General features: G+C 37.2%; 1 protein-coding gene across 1 annotated transcript in view; it reads left to right on the plus strand.

Moving 5' to 3' along the window:
- SLC4A4 (solute carrier family 4 member 4) overlaps nt 1-22,887 on the plus strand; it is a 299,466-nt gene that overhangs the window by 228,763 nt on the left and 47,816 nt on the right. Inside the window, exons 15-16 of the mRNA XM_047091144.1 lie at nt 5,621-5,691; nt 18,177-18,368. Coding sequence (XP_046947100.1) covers nt 5,621-5,691; nt 18,177-18,368 — 263 coding nt within the window. The remainder of the gene's footprint in view (nt 1-5,620; nt 5,692-18,176; nt 18,369-22,887) is intronic.

Genomic DNA, 22,887 nt, shown 5'->3' on the forward strand with positions numbered 1-22,887 from the left:
GGTTTAAATCATAGACTAATGTTAAACAGGAAGTACTAGGCCTTCTGGTATAGAATGACTCAGGCTTTGCATTTGCAAGGATACTTTACCAGCACAGCTGATGTTTTATCATTTATGGTACTATGATCTTTTGAGAAAACCATAGAAATTTGAAGCATCCATCATTTTAGCTTCCTTTTACTCTCCTAGCCTAGTATTTTAGCAGTTTCTGTGAAACACTTGCAGGACTCAAGAGGGGAAACAATGAATTTGGATAATCACCAGATCTGTATAATTCGCTAGCTGTAGGTTCCAAGAAACACACATTTGGAAACATAGCCTGTAGTAATGTGTATACACATCTGAAATGTAGTGATGAGTGGGTATGGAATAGAAATTTTTTGTGTGTGAAAATAGTGACTAAATATGTCCCACTTAATAGTAGCTCAGCCCTTTAACTTCCAACGTGGTACCATAGGTGAAAGTGTGAAAAAGTGTCCACAGATTGGAGTGTGTCATAACTTGAACTTGTCTAGTTACAGTGAAAACCTAAAGCATGAGGCTTGGCAAAAATACTTAGGAAAATGAAGAGTATAATAACAAAACGTGAAGAAAACTTTCTATTTGTTTTAAGGCTCAAGGCTGGGATGGTGGCAGGTAATTTCCCTAAGAGCTATTTCTCCCAAAGTTTTCCTCATTCACCTTGTCATCCTTCCAAAAGCCATTTTTGCCCTTTTATTGACATAGACATTTAAAGCATAAATATTTGATTTTATTAAGAGGTGTTCATGTGCTAAAATTACCCAGGATCCTTAAAGAAGCCTGACATGACCATGCAGGCAAGAAGCTTATTCAGTTTTATTCTATATCTGTTTTCTAGTTACCCAGTTTCCTCAAGATGTTGCTTGAGTAGAATGAATAAAACATTAAAATTTCATTATTATAGAGAATACTCTTACATTTTTTCTTGCTGAGAGCAAGCTAACCAGTTCTACATTAATCCTAAGAAGCTATGTTGAGGGTGTAGATTCAGATTTGGCTAATATTTATTAAGCACCATCCAAGTGCCGTACATTTTACTAAGGATTTTAATAAAGTGTATTTCAATATCTGTTATTATAGTATATATGTATTTAGTCATCACAAATGTTGTGAGGTAGCAGACTTTTTTCCAGGGGTGAAATTTTGCTTTCTTCAGGTTATAAAGCTGATAGTCTCCTTAGTAACCATCTGTTTCCGCTTTACCTGCTATTGTGCTAACAGTTTTTCCTACATTGTCTTATTTAATCTGCACGGTAACCTTATGAGATAAATGGTTTCAAATCCACCTCCACAAATGAGGGGCCTGTGGTCAAGAGAGTGAGGTGACTTCTTAAGATTATGCGGTGAGGTGGTTTGGGGACAGTTTGTTCCATAATGTGGTGGAGCCAGAGTTCTAGGCCAGTTTTCTTAGCATTCCTTTCTCTTAACTTGTGATGTGGTGGTGCGTGAAGGCAGACAGATCTTTTGAGCCTTGGTGGTTATTTCTTACTCATAGTTTACTGTGTAGCCTTTGTATATATTCCTGATGTAAAGCAGAGGAGTCATGGGGTAGTTCCTGGGGCGAGGTACTGGAGGATAAAGAAGGACAACCTTACAGGTGCAATTGAAATTTCTTATGCAGGAGGTATACTAACACTGACATGTGGATGTCACCTTTTTTTCCTGCTTGTATCCTGTAGCCTGATCTTTCCATAGACCTCTCATTAAACATACAGGGGGGAAAAAAGCCAGCTTAAGATGGAACACTCACAGGCACATTTTTAAATGTCTATTACTAATGATGTTCATTTCCCCTGTTCCAGAGGATCAGCTAGAATTTGATATACAGGAAGAAGGATCAAGAAGTGAAAATCCAAGGAACATAAAATGACCAACCTGTGAAAACTCCCTGAAACCAAGTGTGGGACACAGACTGTCCCAGTGACAATTGGCTAATTCTAACTTAGCCTGATTCCTAGGGCAAAGAGTTTCTTTGCTGCATAAGCCATGGTGCTGAGCAAATAGTGAAGACAGACAAAGTGCAGTGTGTTTATGATTTTCTATTTGACCTTTTCAGAATCCTGATTAAGGATATTAAGAATTCTATATGCATAGATCATTCTGCACTTGGTTGCCAAAATACTTGTATTGTATGTATCTTGATCCAAATGGTGAACAGTGGCTCTCACAGAAGCCAATTGAAATTGATCATTCTCTCCTCTGTGAGCTTAAAGAAATTTACTTTTAGTCTTATGTATGGACTCTCCTATATTCTGTTAACATGTATTTTTAGAAATGCTTGTTTACGTATTTATTTTGAAGTCCTTTTCTTGAAGCAGCTACCTACTAAAATAAGTTGGAAAGGTGTATACTTTTTATTGTCCTTTTGATAGTAGTCTCTGGGACTTTGAGAGGCATGCTTTAATAGCTTGTCTCAGAGGAAAACTGAAAAGATAAAAGGAATTTAGTTGAGCAGAATCGATGTGTATCTAGAACTTGAAAGTAGTCCCTAGAAGTTCAGATTGGAATCCTGGTTTAGTTCACTGGTGGTCTTTATTATGTCATTCATCTCACAAAAAAGGAGGATATCTTGGATATCTTTCTCCCTGACTCTTACTCCTTGTTTTTATGTGGAAAAGTCTGTTGTACAAAGACCTTCACTCTCTTATGACAGGAAGCTCATAAAATTGCATCAAAGAATCTTGCTCAGGAAGAAGAGTTTCCCAGACACCATCTAAATAGTGCCTGTGATTTCACATAGGCTGCTTTCTTCTGAACACTCAGACCAGTCAGACATTCCGGGGGGGCGGGAGGGACGGTTGAAATTCACATCATCTAACATGGGAGAGTATTATCCCACCTTGAATTCTGTTACCACAAAAATCAAATGCTGGCTAGGAAAAGAAAGAATGCTGAACAAGATTTTGGTATCAGTTCTACTTCTGGTTGACTCTTCTACAGTCCTGGGCAAGAAACCTGGCATATCTTGTTTCAGAGTCCCATTCAACATAAAGCAGGTATAAAAGTATAGCTTGTTTTTAAATGAGCAAATGGAATAATGAAAGAAAATGTACTGTAGGCTTTTTAGAACAAAATAGTGCTAAAAATCTAGGTTTTGTTAACAAAAATGTACTAACATCTTCTTTCTTTTGGGAATGAACTCATGTTTGGTTTTATTGTTTGGGCCAAGCATCCTTTAGCCTATTTTGATTCTTTCTGTGACCTGTGCTGAAACAGAATAAGAAAACAGGTTGCGTGTGTGTTTTACAAGGAAATAGGGATGACCTAGCAGTAGATTAAAAGTTTAACAATTCTAGAACCTTCAAAGATCAGAATGGATTCCAACATTGACGAAGACTAGGGCTCTAGCTAAATATTTTCTCCCTTTTATTTGTTTCCATTATTTCATTTCTTTTGCCTTTATCTGCCCTCATTCATTTGGAGTCATTAAATGTTCCCTATTCAGGCCTCATTTATTGACATTAAAAGATATTTTCATTTTATTGAGGTATAGTTGACAAAAGTATAATGTATTTAAAGTGTACAAATGATGATTTCATATATGTATACATTATGAAAGGATTCCCACCAAAGTTAATTAATACATCCATCACCTCTCATTTTTATTTTATTTTATTATTTTATTTTACTTCATTTTATTTTATTATATTTTATTTTATTATTTTATTTTATTTAGATCCTCAGACCTTATTCTTTTTATAACTAGAAGTTTGTATCCTTTTACTGACCTCTTTCTATTTCCCCATCCACCACCCCCTCCAGCCCCCAGCCCCTGGCAACCACCATTTTACTCTCTCTCTTTCTATGAGTTGTATTTACCTTTTATTTTTTATTTTTTTTAGCTTCTACCTATAACTGACACCATACAGTATTTGTCTTTGGCTGGCTTATTTCACTTAGCATAATGTCTTCCAGGTTCATCCATATTTTTGCAAATGGCAGGATTTCCTTTTTTTTTTTTTTTTTAAGTTTGAATAATAAATATTTTTGAGTTCCTGTTAGTGCTGGACTGGGCAGATTCTGGGAAAAAGCAGTGAACAAGACATGCCCTTTCTGTTATGGATCTTATATTCTAAATTTCAACAATCAAATAAATCTGTTTGTTTCTCGTTAAGAGCTTATGTTGGTAGGAACTAAAATACGGCAAACTAAAAGGATAGTCTAGGGGCTTGGGGGCAGGAGGGGGCAGGCAAGAGGGGACCAAATAATAGCAATTTGGATGTTAAATGTGATGCTCAAAGACAAAAACCTAAATGTCATTTTACAATACCTCCATAAATTAGGGATATTCTCTCAGTAACGATCTATTTTATAATACATAAAACTTCAGGGGCACCTGGATGCTCAGTCAGTTAAGTATCCGACTCTTGATTTTGGCTCAGGCCATGATCTTGCAGTTCTTAGGGTTGAGCCCCACAACAGGCTCTGCACTGGGCACAGAGCCTGTTTGAGATTCTCTCTCTCTCTCTCTCTCTCTCTCTCTCTCTAGGCTCTGCACTGGGCACAGAGCCTGTTTGAGATTCTCTCTCTCTCTCTCTCTCTCTCTCTCACTCTCTCTCTCTCTGCCCCTCCCTACTCTCTCTCAAAATAAATAAACAAACATTTTAAACAAAAACTAAAACAAAACAATCAGAGCTCCTGGATAGCTCAGTCAGTTAAGCATCAGACGCTTGGTTTCAGCTCAGGTCATGATCTCATGGTTCCTGAGTTCAAGCCCTGTGTCAGGCTCCTTACTGGGACCCTGCTTGGGATTCTCTCTCTCTCCCTCCCTTTCTCTCTGTCCCTCCCCCACTCACACTCTTTCTCTCAAAATAAATAAGTAAACTTTAAAAAAACAAAACAAAAAACTCATGTAATAGGAAAAAGGCTTATTTGATAAAAAGTTTTAATTATAGAACACCTTAAATAATATGTTTTAATTTTAGGTTCAAAAATTTTAAAATAACGAAATATTTCCAGGAGGAGGGTTGGCTTAATAAATAAGTCACATTCCTCAAAAAGCAACCTCTTAATAAATTTACAAATCATGGCAAATTTTGTGATAATAATTTTTAAAATTAGATTAGACATTTATTACCATTATATTTATATGGTTTATTATGTGTTTGAAAGACTTTTTGTTTTCCCACATATTGCAAAGATATACTCTCTCATATGCAGTCCAGATTTTCAAAAATCCCAAATTAGTTAATTCTTAACCAGTGAAAATCTACTTGTGAGATTTGACTGTACATGAAGCCCGTGATCAACTTACTCACTTACTAACATCCATTTTTCCACCAGACAAAATATAGTGAATGCTTTTTTAATAATGGAGAAGTTTTCTTTTTCTTTTTTTTTTTTTTGAAACCTGAAACAAATTTTAATACCATTTCCTTAAATGTTTGCCATTGTTTCTTTTCAGATTAAAGTACAACAGATGTGTCTGAATCTTTGCTAATTTTATCTAGGTGAAAGGTGAATACAATTATAATAAAGAAAAATTCATTGTGCTTTATGGTGGTGTTGAAGACATTTTTCGTGCCTGGCCCAGCTTTTTTAGATTTTGAGTTATGAATTTAGGTCATTTTTATGGTAAAAGATTGTCTTTTTCTTACAGTTAATATCTCAATATCTAATGACACTACACCGGCTCCAGAGGATTGGCCAACTGTTTCTTCTACTGACATGGTAAGTGACTTAATATTTCAAACCACTTGTGTATTGTATAATCTAATTATAATATTCATAACACGATGTCTCCTACCCTTTAGCAACCTGAACATGAACACAACTTCAATAATCAGTGATAGCAGGACAGAAAAAAACACTTTCCTTGCTGTAGTCAGCCTTTTTTTTTTCTCTTCTCTTCTCTTCTCTTCTCTTCTCTTCTCTTCTCTTCTCTTCTCTTCTCTTCTCACTCTAGTGAATATTTACTCCTACAGCATTTTTAACCTTCTTTTTAAACCTTCTTAGGAATTTAACTACTATATCCATTCATTGTCACCTTGAAATATTTTCACAAGGAAAAGTGAGAAAAGTTAAAAAAGAGAGCATGGTATCCTCTGTGTTTTAGTATGATTAAAAGTTCTTCTGACTACCAAATGGTGTTGTATTCTCCTCACTAAGGGTGATTGTAGCAGGACATTTCCCCTGTCACTTAGAAAGGACTGTGCCTCTGTCACATGATATCCTTTCCCATGGCTTGTAACCAAGGATCTTTAAAAGACTAGAACTAAGCTTTAAAAATGAGCTGTTTTTCATGGAAGGTCACACACTGGAAGGAGACTTTGTTTTGAAGAAAAAGGGAAAAGTGCTATTTCAGACTTCTAATTGTGTTCCTTCTACGCTGGATATGGAATCTTACCAAAGAATATCAATCTCTCAGTTATAAAGACAGAAACCATAATACCTTGTATTGATAGAGTGCCCATCTCTCAGGAGACCAAAACAGTTCTGCAGATATTATGTAATGAGTGCCCACAACACCCTTTCAAAGATGATGTTTTGTATCTTTCCTGGGCAACTCTCACTTGACCCTGTTTCTCTCTTTTTTTCATATTCTGTGGCTCTCTTGACTTTTTTCCGTACTGTTAAAGCTCTCTCTGATTTCCTCCAAACTTTGCCTCTTTATTTGGGTTTGATTATAAATGTGTGTGTGTGTGTGTGTGTGTGTGTGTGTGTGTGTGTGTGTGTGAGAGAGAGAGAGAGAGAGAGAGAGAGAGATGTATATATGTTTTAAAAGCCACATGCAGAAAAGAGATCAATTGTCAGTCTTTGAGCCAGCCATCCTATTGCCTAAAATAATTTGATTAAAATACAGAGAAAAACAGTTCCTTCTAGACTTTAAATAATTTTAATTAAAGTCTAATTAAAAATTTAAAATATGTATAATTAATTAAAACCATAAGTTAATTTGCAATAAAAATTAATGAAACACTTCCACTGACTTAAAAAGAGATTATTTCCAACTTAATTCTTTTTGTAACTAATCAAGGAAAGCTTTAGAATTAATGAATTTTTAAGCCCTGTCTTTGGGCAAAATTCTGGAGTGACTCTAGTAATTGATATGTAATTATAATAAGATGTCACTATAAGATTTATGGAAAACAAATGGAAGTTGTTGTTGACTTCTGGTATGACTATGATAGAGGATATAAAGGCACAATAGTGATTACAATTGAGCTACCATTTATAGGGCGTCTAGTAGAGAGACCAGGTGTCTTATACGTATTATAACCATTAACACAAACTACCAGGTGTAATTATGTTCATTTTATAGATGAGAGAAACTGCAGCTTTAGAAGGTAAATCACCTTTCATGGTCTAGGTCACATAGCCATAAATTATTAAAATAAAGATTTCAACTGAAATCTGAGTGGTTTTAAGACCTGTGATATTTCTAGTATGCCATGATACTTCAGTGTTTGCAAGTAGAAATGTTTACCCTTTCAGTTCTTACGAATGCTGTATGCTCCAGGGCAATAGTCCCCTTAGTTGCACACCTTAATTAAAATGTTAGGTTGCTATGTTCTTCTCTAGAGAAGAAATTAGGAAAAAATGTGTGTATATGTGTGTATGTATATAATTATGAAGGACAACTTTTATTCTTTCCTTCATTTTTCCTTTTCTATCCGTATCAGTGCTTTTAGGTATACTTTGCATAGATACACGCACACATAAACACATACACGCAATTTGTATTTATATGAGATCAGAAATGAATATTAAAGAGGTAATATGATTTATTATCACCAGCAATAACTACCACTTGTTGAGCACCTACTAGGGGCCAGGCTCTTCATATGACCTGTCTAGAATCCTCACAATAACTTTTAAGTCACTTATGTTACCTGTATTTTATGGATGAAACAGAACCTTAGAAAGGTTAACTGTGCCTATCGTCAGTATACGTAAAATCAGGATTTGAACTCCGGGCTTTCAAATTCCAGAATCTGCCTATTCCCATTACTTGAGGAATCAGAATAGTGTCTCATGTAGAAGGACTTACAGGTGGTGAGTTCTCCTGTCATACTGCCCCTTTTCAAATTCAGGGCTCCACTATTGAATAGGTTGTGGTAACTTCTCATTTTCCCGTTTGTAAAATGGTGATGATCATAGTACTTTATCTCAAAGATGCTATAAAATCCAAGGGAGTAAATAGGCAGGACTTAGCTTAGTGGCTGGTACATACTCATCTCTCCATTCAAGTTAGATATTTTTATTATTCTATTTAGGTATTACAATCATTCCACTAGGCCATGTTGCTGCCGTAACTCAGGTTGGTGGAGAAAAGAAGTTGGATGCCACAGCTCTGACAGGGGACTGGGCCCTCTCTGTGTTTGGCCATGCTAACTCTGCTCAATCTTTCCTGGGACATCCAGTCGTCAAGGATTTAATTTCCTTCTTTTATCCAGCCATAATTATATTATGAAAGCAAGTGCTGTAAAAGTGACATGCCACCCTGGGGCACCAGCAAGGCTCCCTGTCACAAGGCTCAGAGTATACTCTGTCAGAGGAGGGAAGGCATTTTCTCTTCCGCTTCATTAGCATGAAGACAGCTTTTTTTTCTTCATAGTAGTATGGGAGTGTTTTCAGGGGGAAAGAGCAGGAAAAATGGGACATTAGAGCGTTTAGACAGATTGAAGCTCTAGAATAACCATCCCTCAAGATGAAAAGGCAGGTTTTCCATCATTTCTATTCATTGTTGGAATCCTTGTGTCTTTAATTCTTCTCACCTTTACCAGTGTTCCTGTAGATTTATTGGTGGGCATATCCCCTCAGCCTGCAGACAAAATTCTGTTAAAAGTTCCTATAAAACTCTGAGACCAGCCACAGCCTCTCCAACTGTATCAACACAATGAGCCTTAGAGTCGGCTGGCTTCCACTTATCCGCTCTCAGAGGGAGAGACCAGATTCCATAGTCGAACATCCGGGCTTTTCCAGGGAGGTGAATAGATTACTTTTTGTTTTTCACATTAGATTCTTTTTTAAAAATGATTATCAAATTGAGGTATACTTTAAAACATAAAGTTCTCACATGTTCAGTGCAATGAATTTTGATACTTTATATACTCATGTAATCATCACCCAAAACAAGATGCATGTAGAATGTTGCCATTATCCCAGAAAGTCCCATGGGGACTGCTCTGTGTCTTGTTTATGCCTAAGCTTCTGAGCCATGGGAGACCTTTCTTTGCCCAACTGCTCTGCCCCAGCCTTCAGAGGGAAGAAATCTTAGCCCTTTCAGGAGTACCTGAATGCCTCAGAGGGCTTTTTCTCCACTCTTCTGTCCTGCTTCCCATCTTAGGAAGTGGATTTCTTGCATTTGGTAGGAACTCTGTCTAAGGGATTTCTCTCAGCTCTCCTAACGTCCTACCTTTTTGTACAACCTGTGCACCTTGGCAAAGACGATGAGAAAGTTTGGTGGATGGATGCAGGCTCAGTCTAACACCGAGGGCTCCTTGGAATTCTGGTCTGTCACCCCAGTCTACATGTAGCCATTTAAAACTCATTAAAGATTTGGCTTATTTCTCCATACCTCCATCTACGGTAGATTTATCTTTCACAGGCCACTCTGGCAGGCATATGCAGCCATGGATTTTTTTTCTCTCTTCCAGGAAGATCTTGTAACTTCTTAGAATTTATTCAAGTTTGTATATATCCTCATATCTCTGACATATTTTTAAAAACTATGATTTTTTTTTTTTACCTTATCCAGATTGGTTGGATAGGTTGGAAGTGACTCTTTCTTTCTTTCTTTTTTTTTAAAGTTTTTATTTAAATTTTAGTGAGTTAACCTGCAGTGTAATATTAGTTTCAGGTGTACAATATAGTGATTCAGCACTTCCATGCATCACCCTGTGCTCATCATGACAGGTGCATTCCTTAATCCCCATCACCTATTTAACCCGTCCCCCCACCCACCTCCCCTCTGGTGGCCATCAGCTTGTTCTCTATAGCTAAGAGTCTGTTTCTTGGTTTACCCTCCCTCTTTTTTCCTCTTTTGCTTGTTTGTTTTGTTTCTTAAATTCCACATATTGGGTGAAATCATATAGTATTTCTCTTTCTCTGACTGACTTATTTTGCTTAACATAATGCTCTATCTCCCTCCATTGTCCCAAATAGCAAGATTTTGTTCCCAAATAGCAAAATTTCGTTCTTTTTTATGTCTGAGTAATACTCCATTGTATATACATACACCACTTCTTTATCCATTCATCAGTCGATGGACACTTCGGTTGTTTCCATAATTTGGTTATTGTCGATAATGCTTCTATAAGTATCAGGGTGCATGTATCTCTTTGAATTAGTACTTTTGTATTCTTTGGGTAAATTCCTAACAGTGCAGTTGCTGAATCGTAGAGTAGTTTTATTTTTAACTTTCTGAGGAACCTCCATACTGTTTTCCAGAGTGGCTGCACCAGTTTGCATTGCCACCAACAGTTCAAGAGGTTCCCCTTTTTCCACACCCTCACCAACATTTGTTGTTTCATCTGTTCATCTTAGTCATTCTGACAGGTATGAGGTGATATCTCATTGGTTTTGATTTGCATTTCCCTGATGATGAGTGATGTTGGGTATCTTTTCATGGGTCTATTGGCCATCTGTATATCTTCTTTGGAAAAGTGTCTATAATGTCTTCTGCCCATTTTTTAACTGGATTATTTGTTTTTCGGGTATTAATTTTGATAATGTCCTTATAGATTTTGGATACCCTTTATCAGATATATCGTTTGCAAATATCTTCTCCCATTTCATAGGCTGCCTTTTACTTTTGCTGATTGTTTCCTTTGCTGTGCAGAAGCCTTTTATTTTGATAAAGTCCCAATAGTGTTGTTTTGCTTGTTTCCCTTGCCTCAGGAGACCTATCTAGAAAGAAGTTTCTATGGTTGATGTCAAAGGGGTTACTTATTGCCTGTGTTCTCCTCTAAGATTTTGATGGTTTCCAGTCTCACATTTAGGTCTTCAATCCATTTTGAATTTATTTTTGTATATGGTGTAAGAAAGTGGTCCAGTTTCAGTCTACCTTCTATATATTAATCACAAGTAGAAAACCAATTAGTTTTGATATTTCACAATAACACATACAACTCTAGACAACGCAGCTCAAATGTATCCTATAGTTCATAAAGTAAGTTGAAAATTACTATAAATTTGCCTACCCACTGCAGGGAAAAACCCCTAAATGAGTACATTAACTACTTAACCTTGAGACTTCTTTCTGTAGCATTACCTTCATTTATATTTATTTCAAAAGGTGCATGCATACTTTACTAGTTGATACTAAAGAGAGCAATACAAAAATCTTTCATTTTATTTATTTTATTATTTTATTTTATTTTTTTGCTTATTGTGTAACCCAGTGAAGCATATCATGTCTAATGGAGATGCTGTTAATCAAGAAACTGAGAACTATTACTGTCTCATAAATTCTGCTTGGCAGTCAGACATGGAAGCAAAAGTGCTTTCATTTGATGTACCTTCAGGGTGGTTTTAGGAGTTAACATTCATTTTCATGGGAAATAGAATGTCATATTAATCTTCTTATGCGTAGCATCTTTGTGATTTTCTCTCACTGAGAAAGTCAAGTGCAAAAACCATTCTGTCCCTAAGTCCCCTTGAATATCACATGTTCCTACTTCTATTTATTTCTTACAAATGTTTGTTTGTTTGTTTGTTTATTTATTTTGGATGGAGAGACAGAGAGAGAGAGAGAGAAAGAGAGCCTGCACAAGCAGGAGAGGGTCAGAGAGAAAGGGAGACACACACAATCTGAAGCAGGCTCCAGGCTCCGAGCTGTCAGTGCGGAGCCTGACACAGGGCTTGAACCTGTGAACTGTGAGATCATGATCTGAGCTGAAGTTGGATGCTTAACCAACTGAGCTATCCAGGTGCCCCTGTTCCTACTTTCAAAAATACAGAAAATTTAAAACATGCAGTGAACTACAGAGAATATTGTACAATGAACTTCCATATGCACATCACCTAGCTTCAATGATTGTCAACATTTTGCTCATCCTCTCTTACATATATATCTCCCCATTTTGTCTTTGGGGAGGTTCCTATAACATTTTAAATTTTAAAATTCATCCTTCGGTATACCTTATATGTTTAAGATTTACAAACAAATCCGTTCAGTGTAAACAGGATAATTCTCTGGAAAATGAAATTCAGAAAAATAGATTGATATCCCTTTTCACAAGATTGACCTCAGTTAAGATCCTCAGCAACTTGGTCACTTGGTCCCATTTCTCTTATATGTATATATATTTTTTTCTACCTATTTACACAATCAGCCTTCTTTGGCTCACCTGGTCTACTCACTGTTGGTTTCTCCACATGGTAGGCATTCAATAAATTTTGAATAAAGAACTTGCTAGATAAGTGAATGAAGCATTGTATGTCCCCAAATCAGCATCTTTGCTCATGGTATCTTCTTGTCTAATGCTTTACCACTTTGTTTCTGCCAATGCAGAGAGAAATAACACATATAAAGCTTGTCGCTTTCATTCCCTTGGCTTTTGTTACTTTCTTTGTCATTCTTTTTTTAGTTTTGTCCTTCTGCCACTCTTACTGTTCTCTTTACCCTTTGGAGTATGAGAGTTCTACAAGGACCAGTCTTTCTTTCAGGACTTAGTTTGAATTTTGTTTTCTCTGTGATCAATGAAACTGATTAGCTCTTTTTCTGATCTACTTACTAATCTCTATACTGTTCATTTAGACACTTTCTTGTACTGCCTTGCATAATTAATATTTTAGCAAACATATTGTTTCTCCCAGGAACCTTTTAAAAATTGTTTTTGTTTTATTTTTCTTTATTGCTGCTTTCTTAACACTATCTTAGTTCCTTTATGTAACCAGGACCCAATGCATTTTGTTTTCTTTTGGCCACATTTTTCTATTTTCCACATGCTGCTATTGTTCAAAACAGCCTGTAGCTAATTGAAACAGCATCACCAGAGTTAGCAAACAAAACAAAAGACAGAGGGTCCCAGTTACATTTGAATTTCAGGTAAATACCAAACAATTTTTTTAGTATAAATATGTCCCACATACTGCACGGGTCATACTTACACTAAAAATATTTTTCATTGTTTATCTGTATAACTGGGCATCCTATAGTTTATCTGGCAACTTTAAATTGAAAGTTTATTTTACTTTAATTTTGTTCCCCAGATAAAAAGGGTAGATAAATTAGTAGATATCTTCCTTGAATATGTCAGATAGTTGGATCCTGATGAATGATTTAGGTTAGCTAAAATTTCTTTGGAAGCCTGGTGTATTATAAATTGAACCCTGCCTCTGTCTTGGTCTGTTCTTTCTTAGTTTTTAGTGATACACAGTCCCTTTGGTGTTTGGGCTCTATACTTCTGTTATATCTAGCCTTTACCCATCCTGGTACAAAGAGTTGCCGAAACCCTAATCAGTCTCTTACTTAATCTTTCACCTTCCTTTCTCCATTCTTGATTTTTTTTCCAGCATGCCCTTCTTCCTTCTACCCTCATAGCCTGGTTCTTTCTCATCTACCACAAACACCTCAGAAGTCCTCATCAGCCCTGAAGAACGTGCCTTGATTTTATAGTGCTCACATGCTCTAGCCTATCCTTTTGCTACTGTTTTTTTTTTTTTCAAAAGTATTCTGAAATTGCCATTTCAATTTTTCTGTTCTCCCTTATTTCTCAACTGAGTTCTCTCCTTTGAACACTCCCTCCAGTATTCAATATTTATTTTTAAGTAATGTCTACCCCAACATGGGGCTTGAACCTACAACCCTGAGATGAAGAGTCACATGCTCTACTGACTGAACCAGCCAGACCCCCCTAATTTTGGACATATTTTGAGATCATTTTGCCATAATGTGACCTGTGAGAAAGAGAGGAATTAATAATGACTTCAGGGTTCTCTGTTTTTAGAATCTAGAAGGATGAATTTGCTATTAACAGAGATAGGCAAGATCCTAGGGGAAGCAAGATTTAAGGAAGGATGAGGAGTTAGTTTGAACATGTTAAATTTATTTTATTTTATTTCATTTCATTTCATTTTATTATTATTATTTTTTAACATTTATTCATATTTGAGAGAGACAGAATGCAAGCAGGGGAGGAGCAGAGAGAGAGAGAAAGAGAGAGAGAGAGAGAGACAGAATCCTAAGTGGGCTCCAGACTTTGAGCTATCAGCACAGAGCCTGACACCGGCTCAAACCCACGAACCATGAGATCCTGAGCCGAAGTCAGATGCTTAACCGACTGAGCCACCCAAGCACCCTGAATGTGTTAAATTTAAAACGCCCATGAGGATTCAAACAGGGATATAGTTTACTAAGAAGTAGTTACAAAACAACGAATCTCTCTGAATTGGGGAACATTTGCTAATGAGTTAACAAATCATCGTTAGCCTTGCAGTCATGAATTTGCTTTTAGAATAAATGAAAATTGGAGTGCAGCTGACATACATAGAGCATGGCGTACTATGATGATGGAATAACCTCACTTATAAAAGCACCAGAGCAGTAATGTCTGAAGCGTCTTTGCTTCACTGCTTCCTCTGAGGTTCTAATGAAATCTGTGGTTGCTTTTCCCAGATAAATATACATGCAAACAATGTTTTACATGATATTTCAGGGGACTCAAGGATTTCTTTCTTCTTCGGGTCACTTGACATCTGTGCTGGAAGTGTCCAACACAGTATTTGCCCTCTTTTAGGAGCCAGTGTTATTTGGTTGTATGTTTTTTTGCCATTACTTTCTAAGCAGTAATCAGAGTGGTTTGCATGTGAAGAGTACTATTTATGTTAGAGCATTTTCCGAAGCTATGATCACCGTGACCTTTATGGTACTCTTTTTCAGCTATCCTATCGGCAGTTGCACAGGAAAGTGAAGTTACTTTTTTTTTCTGTTTTCCAATTAAATCATGGTAGAACTGAGATTGAAGCCCATGAGGGTATTTTCTCAGTCTCTTGCTTTGATGTATGTTCAGTATTTCCTTCAAATTAATTCTTCGGGAGTTGCATGAACCTGGAGAAGAATCATTTACCTGTTTTTGCTTTTTCTATGACTTACCACAGTTTGAAAATTACAAATGATCAAAACCAAAGCTAACATGGTTTTTTTGCCATTTTTTTAAATTTAAATTTTAGCTAACATACAGTGCAATATTGGCTTCAGGAGTAGAACTCAGTGATGAATCACTAATATACAACACCCAATGCTCTTCAAAACAAGTGCCCTCCCTAGTAACCATCACCCATCTAGCCCATCTCCCACCCACCTCCCTCCGTGAACCCATAGTTTGTATTCTATCATTAAGAGTCTCTTGTGGTTTGTTTCCCTCTCTTCTCTCACCTTCTTGCCATATGTTCATCTTTTTTGTTTCTTAAATTCCATATGTGAGTGAAATCATATGGTATTTGTCTTTCTCTAACTGACTTATTTTGGTTAGCATAATACACTCTAGCTTCATCCATGTTATTGTAAATGGCAAGATTTTATTCTTTTTGATGGCTGAGTAATATTCTATTGTATATATGTACCATATCTTACTCATCCATTTATCAGTCGATGAATGGGCTGTCTCCATATTTTGACTGTTTTGGGTAATGTTGCTATAAACACTGGGGTGCATGTACCCCTTCAAATCTGTATTTTTGTATCCTTTGGGTAAATATCTAATAGTGCAATTCCTGGATCATAGGATAGTTCTATTTTTAGTTTCCTAGGGAACCTCCATACTGTTCTCCAGAGTGGCTTCACCAGTTTGCATTCCCACCAACAGTGCAAGAGAGTTCCCCTTTCTCTGCATCCTTGCCAACACCTGTTGTTTCTTGTGTTGTTAATTTTAACCATTCTGACAGGTGTGTAGTGGTAACTCATCATAGTTTTGATTTGTATTTACCTGATGATAAGTGATGTTGAGCATCTTTTCATGTGTCTGTTAGCCATCTGGATGTCTTTGGAAAAGTGTCTATTCAGGTCTTCTTATTTTATTTTATTTTTTTAACTCTCAAGTTAGTTAACATACAGTGTAGTCTTGGCTTCAGGAGTAGAATCCAGTGGTTCATCGCCTACATATAACACCCAGCGCTCATCCAAATAACTGCCCTCCTTAATGTCCATGACCCATTTTCAACACCCCCCTACCCCCATCAACCCTCAGTTTGTTTTCTGTATTTAAGAGTCTTTTATGGTTTGCCTCCCTCTCTGTTTTTATCTTATTTTTTATTCCCTTCCTCTGTCATTTTATGTACATCTGTATATTTTTTCACCTCAACCTGAATCTCTGTAAGAAAATCAATAAAAACTGTCTGTTGGGATTGATTGTCTTAACGCAGCTTACTTCTTTGGGCTATAAAAAAGGGTTCTGCTCATATTAAAGTGCTGAAATGATATTATGGTAAATTTACATAGGCAAATTTACAATGGTAAATTTTTGCTGATCTTAAAACAAAGAAATCTGTTACCTATTATGACCTCTAAACTTTAAATGTGTTCTTCTAAAAACATCCATATGCAGAAATCTGAAAAACAAGATGAGACATGATTAAATCACCTCTCAAAATTGGCGTTTGATAAAAGAATAATTATGTGGTTCAGCTGTTTATAAGTTGAAGCTAATATAGAAAAAATATTTCAGGGAAAGACCTAGAGTTTATTTTTTTTATTGACTTATGTAAGCACTTTACCTTTTGAGCTCTATAAAAATATGAACAATTTCTGGTCCGAGATTCTTCTTTTGCATGTGTGAACTTTTATGACTAGATTACTTACATCAAGAGAATTCATTGAATAGTAAAGAATGTTGATGATGAGTTTGGTATGAGGTAGAACTCTTGCTTCCACAGGACAGGAGAAATTTATCTTTCCCTATTTATCTGCAAGGTATTCTCAAATAAACCTTCTGTTAGCACATGACATACTCATTAGCCCTGGACCTAAGAGAAAGTTCAGGATCACAGTGCTGGCAGATTCAGTGTCTGATGAGGACCCACACACTTCCTGGTTCATAGACAGCCTTCTTCTCATTGTGTCTTCATATGGCAGATGAGACAAGGGAGCTCTCTGGGGTCTGTTTTATGAAAACATGAATCTCATTCATGAAGACATCATTCTCATGGCCTAATCATTCTCATGGCCTAATCACTTCCCAAACAGCATCACGTATGATTTTCAACATATTTAGGGGAATTTTGTAGCACCACATTAGTGTTGGTCAGTAACTGGCTGCAAGAGGGCATAACATTTTAGGTGAGGTAGTTCTAATGTGACTGAAGGTAGTTCTCTAGAGAAGTAGCTAAGACTGGGAGCCGCTGGGGGATGAGTACCTTGGTCTAATCCAGTGTGCTAGCAAAAGGATGCTCCTACATATTAGAAACGGAAAATAGGAACAGGAGTTAGCTGTTCTCAAGAAGTACTGACAACATGACAGCAATTCATGAGATAGAAGAAAATTTGAAAATTGACCCATGAGCTTGAGGTCATGTACCATAGGGATATGCCACACAGGACTCCAAAGCCCATTCTAGTATGTTCCAGTACTGGGTGTGCATGCTGTTCACCTGAAGCCCACAAGATAAAAAGTTATATTATATTAAGGTATTCAGTTGAAAAAGCAGGGACCATCAGTATTTTTTATAGTCTAATTCCTTAAATCACCAGTCTCTAGTTATTTAAAAAAGAAATAGCTCCTTGGGAAAGTGCTGGGTAGATGCATAGTTAAACTAATATGACTTTTAGAGAGCATTAACCATAGGGCCGCTTGAATCCAAAGAAGCTGTGTATTGCAAAAGTAAGTACTTTTTAAACAATAAAGGTGTTTCAGAGAGTCTCACATTTTGAGACTTAGGATATTAATGTGTCTCAGTTTACTCTCAGGAAGGTTGACAGGAAAGAAGGACTTTGTGGTTTGTTTCTGTTGAACAAATGGATGATTGTAGGGCTGTAGCTCAAACTAGGTAACAGATGGCATCATTTTCATTGTGTTTTCAGTAATTGCTAGCCTCCTGGCCCCCCAGTACCAGTTATTCCATTAACACTTCGTCAAGTTTCACCCTCCAGTGGTTACCCTCCAGCTGTTCTACAGAGACTTTCAGCCTAATCCCTACATAGCCCATCAAGTATCAAATGCTGCTTTTGATGCATTGGTGTTCTCTAGAAAAATTTTCATGTTTTTCTTCTTCAGTACCATAATGCTACGTTTGACTGGGCATTTTTGTCGACGAAGAAGTGTTTGAAATACGGAGGAAAGCTCGTGGGGAACAACTGTGATTTTGTTCCTGACATCACTCTCATGTCTTTCATCCTCTTCTTGGGCACCTACACCTCTTCTATGGCTCTGAAAAAATTCAAAACGAGTCGTTATTTTCCAACCACGGTAAGTACCTGAGCTTTAAATAACTTCCATTGAATTTACACAATAATACAATGTTTAATAATGAAAAAGTCACCTGTAATTCAAGTTTTGCAATTTTGTGCATTTAAAAATTGATTTCCAGTCTTTGTCCATGTGCATATTATGTATTTTTAACCTAATTATAGTCTGGCTTTGAAAAGCCTTCCATGGATAAATTCTGTCATAAATTCTATCATGATTCGTATTGTACGGAGGGGGAAAAGTGGGATGTACTTTAGTATCTAAAAATGCATGAGTAAGAAAAAAAACCTGTTAAATCCATACTTTGAAAGTACATAAGCAAAAACTCTTCATAGTAGTAACAGTTTTTATGTAGAATTTCTTGTTCATGAGCTGTACATGTAGTAATTTAGTAGTTGAATTATGGGCTGTGGGAGTAAACTTACACTGTGTTGTTACACCAGTATTGGTATAAGATATGAGCATCATCTGAGCCAAATTTTCCTTCCCATAATGATGAATGCTGTAGTACAGAAAAACAGATAATTGAGCTGGGTTGTACAGACATCCTGTCTCCCCTTAATATGCTTGGGTGAACATAAAATCAAAACTGTGGTTCATGGAGGGACTACAAGATAAGACCAACATTTAGTTACTGGCGTTTTGTTTTTTTACCTGCAGAGTGAAACTAAGATAATCCTTTGCTTTGCAGTTCAGTTCTCAGTGTTTAAGATGTCAGTTTTTCTTAGGTAATCTTGATTATACCTGATTTTTATCAATGAGCTGCTCTAAGCAGCTAGAATCTCATGAAATCTCTCCCCTTGTGTTTTGTGTGGAAGAAGTGGAAAGACTTTAGAAGACAAGAGATGCAGTTGCTGAAATTCCTTTCTTTCAATTCCTAGGAAATGAATCATCATATATTCACTTTCACCCAGGAAACTTTCTGACTTTTTCTTATAAAAACTGATTTTTCTTATAAAGTTGAAAATAAAGGGAAAGATTGATAACTGTTTTCGTCTGTTTGGGCTGCTATAACAAAATACCATAGACGGGTGACTTATAAACCACAACAATTTATTTCTCACGTTTTTGGAGGCTGGAAAGCCCAAGGTCAGGTACCAGCATGGTTGGGTAAAGGCCTTCCTCCTGGCTCATAGCCAGCACCTTTTCACTATGTTCAAACATGGAGGAAGGGCTAGGGCTCTCTTCGGGGCCTCTTTTATAAACACATTAATCTTACTCATGAGGGCTCCACCCTTATGACCTAAGTACCTCCCTAAAGGCGCCACCTCCTAATACCATCTTTTTGGGGGGGGGTTAGGATCTCAACATACAAATTTGAGGCAACACAACACTGAGACCATAGCAATAATGAAATGTCCCAAACTAGCTGGCCTAAAGAATGAAAAATCTCCACAAAGTCAAGGTGCCTGGGTGGCTCAGTCGGTTAAGTATCCGACTTCAGCTCAGGTCATGATCTCATGGTTCCTGGGTTCGAGCCCTGCATCGGGCTCTCTGCTGAACACTTGCTCAGAGCCTGGAGCCTGCTTCAGATTCTGTGTCTCCTTCTGTCTCTTCCCCACTTCTGCTCGCTCTTTGTCTCACTCTGTCTCTCAAAAATGTAAAAAAAAAAAAAAAAAAAAAATTATAAGAAAAAAAAAAGAAAAATCTCCACAAAGTGAAACATAGAAAGAAGCATTCAATTTAATGTGTCTAAAATGTGCATCACAAAACAGTGGTAAACAGGCATAATTCAGCCTACAGCCATTCTTTGTTTAGCCCATAGTTTGTGAACACACACACACATGAGGCCTTGGGTGGAGCCTATACTTTGCAGGTAGTTATTGTCCTCATAACTCTAAGACTTGGCTGCTTTGCAATTTCAGATTAACTGCCTGTCCCTGAAGATATTTGAGCTTGTAACACCAGTTAACTTAGTCCACCTTTTCAATGGTATGAGTTTTGTGTGGACCAGATGCCTTGGGTAAATGTCTTTGAGGACAATTGCTTCTTCTCTGTTGAGGTTTTTCCTTCTTAATTATTAATCCATTAGACCCCTCTTTCTCTCCGCCCCCCCACCCCCGCCCCCAGCTCACACTTCAGGAATTATCACCTTTTTATCTCTTCCACTTGCCAAAGCCTGAAATTATATAGACATAGCAGGTGGAAAACAAGAAAATTTGTGAAGCAATTGTTAGTTGTAATTTACAAAATAAACTAGTTTCATCCTTAAGATAAATATAGATCATTTCAACTGCCTATGTAGACATCACCTTTTTCTTCCAGCAGTAACTCCCAAATTGATAACAGCTCTTCAGACTTAAAGGAATTTTCCCTTTATAAGAGCCCAAGCAGGTCATTTCTCAGCATTGATAAATGCTGCTGAGAAAGTTATGAGCATGTGAAAAGAATAATGATAGCAATCCAGTTTCAATTCCTACTAAGAGGTTTCTCAGCATAGTTTAGAATTATATACAGCAATCATAAAATAAACAGGGGGCAGAAAATATATGTGATTTCTAAGGAGCAATGTTGAGGTGTGTAGGCTTTCAGACCATCATCTCTCCTACTCACTTTATGTTTACAGCTAAATAATAACAATACATCGATAAATTCACACTTGCGTGAATAATAAGAATATATTTTCTGCTCTCTCATTTGCCAAAATGTGTTTGGATTTAAGCTGTCACTTAGAAGGAGGGTCTCTAAAGATAGGAACCAATAGATTTATAGATCTTTATGCTTCATGTTATTCTACAATAAAAATTTGTATGCTTAAATAGAGTAAATTAGACAATCCTTGAATGCTGGGGCAATAATTGAGCCAACTGTTACTACTTCCTCACTCACACCAACAATGCACATGAAATTGCTAAAATCTCAAAGTGATCATGCCGGATGACAGTGCCCCTGTCCTACAAAATGTCCTCTTTTCCTTTAGCGTGACAGGCCATTTCTCTCTAGCACTCTCATTTTCTAAACATTTGTATTTTAGTCAATTAATACTGTAAGCCGCTGGAATTCTGTTTTGCTTCTGTATTATTCCTCACATCAATTAGCACAAGGCTGGGTGCAGACTAAGTACTCCATACTTGATGACTAGTGGGAAACAGCAAAATTGAGGGAAAGGCTGCATTTTGTGGAAAGAGCACACATAGATGGGAGAACCCAGAAGCTCCACTGCCAGCACCGCCATTAACTAACAGTAGCCCTTTGATGGCTAACTGTGGACTTCAGTTATAACACCCAGAAAAGGAGAGCTCAGCTAGAAGACAGTTAGCATCCTTTTAAGCTCTACAGTTCTGTAATTTTAGAGAGAGTTTGCTGACTCCATCTCCTAAGTTAAATGAATTCTCTATTTTAAGCTAGAGCTTATGGCAATGATCAGTACTTACAAATTTCTCAAAATTAATTTTTATCTCCATCTTTATGCCACGTCTGCTTTTACTGCTGCTGCCAACCTCTGTCTGTGGATGATCCACAGTTGTTATATAGCAACTTCAAGATGTGGTTTTTCTTTCCACATGTGAACATACTCATCTTCCTGTATTCCTTATCTCAGCTCATAGTATCATCTACCCTCACAGCCATCCAAGATCAAAATCCCAGAATCATACTTGGTGTGTCAGTCTGAGCAGGAAGCAAATTATACACTCAGGTGGGATGATTTGAGGGGTTTACTAAAAAGCATCATTTCCAGAGTACAGTTAGGTTTAGGGAACCCATGAGGGAGAATGTAGTGTCCAGTGCTAGGAACAGTGGGTTGTTACTATCCCTGGCCCAAAGGTTGTGCAAAGGGAATGGTTGCTAGACCCAGAGGAAAAGAGTCGAGAGAGCTGTCCTGGGAGGTAACTTGAGCTCAGGCTGAGGGATATAGCCGGCCTGAGGAAGTCTCACAGCAATACAGCTATGGGAATAAGTATTTTGATCTATCTCTCTTTTACTTCTGATGGCCTGCCCAAGCTGCTGCAGGCTAAACCCAGCTGGAGAGGAAAGGGAATCTACTTCAGACCACAGGCCAGTCTCCCAAGCTGGAGAGCATGGTGAAAAGCAGTAGAAATTTTGGTGTGACAAAAGATGATAGCATTTTATTTGCCTCTCCAAATTTTCTTTTTGATTATCAAATTAAACTCGTCACAGTCCCCTTGATTATCCTGCTCTAATCTCTCTCCCTATACTTACACTCCTGTTCCTCTAGTTCAGCCCATCATTACTTTTGCTTAGACCAGGGTCAGTTATCCACTCTTTCCATCCCTCAGGAAGCTACTAGCAATTCATCAAGACGAGCACTTACAGTAAAAGAGTTTGTCTTTGCTAGCCTGTCTATCAGGAATTTAATTTGTGTATCAGGCTTGTCCAGAGAGCCCTAATACCGAGGGGAATATTGATGGAATACCAGTACACCACTGCCTGTCTTCTTTGTGGCCCCCATTCTTTTTAGAGGAGCGCTTCAGATCGTTACCATATATAGTTACTGGGCTATTATGTCAGCCTCAAGTCTTTAGTCAAAGTCTTTTGGCATCAGAGCTTCCTGTAGGAG

This window comes from Lynx rufus, unplaced genomic scaffold, assembly GCF_022079265.1.
Source record: "Lynx rufus isolate CCGP_SWC_20201006 ecotype Redwood Valley unplaced genomic scaffold, mLynRuf1.p SCAF_3, whole genome shotgun sequence".
NCBI lineage: Eukaryota > Metazoa > Chordata > Mammalia > Carnivora > Felidae > Lynx > Lynx rufus.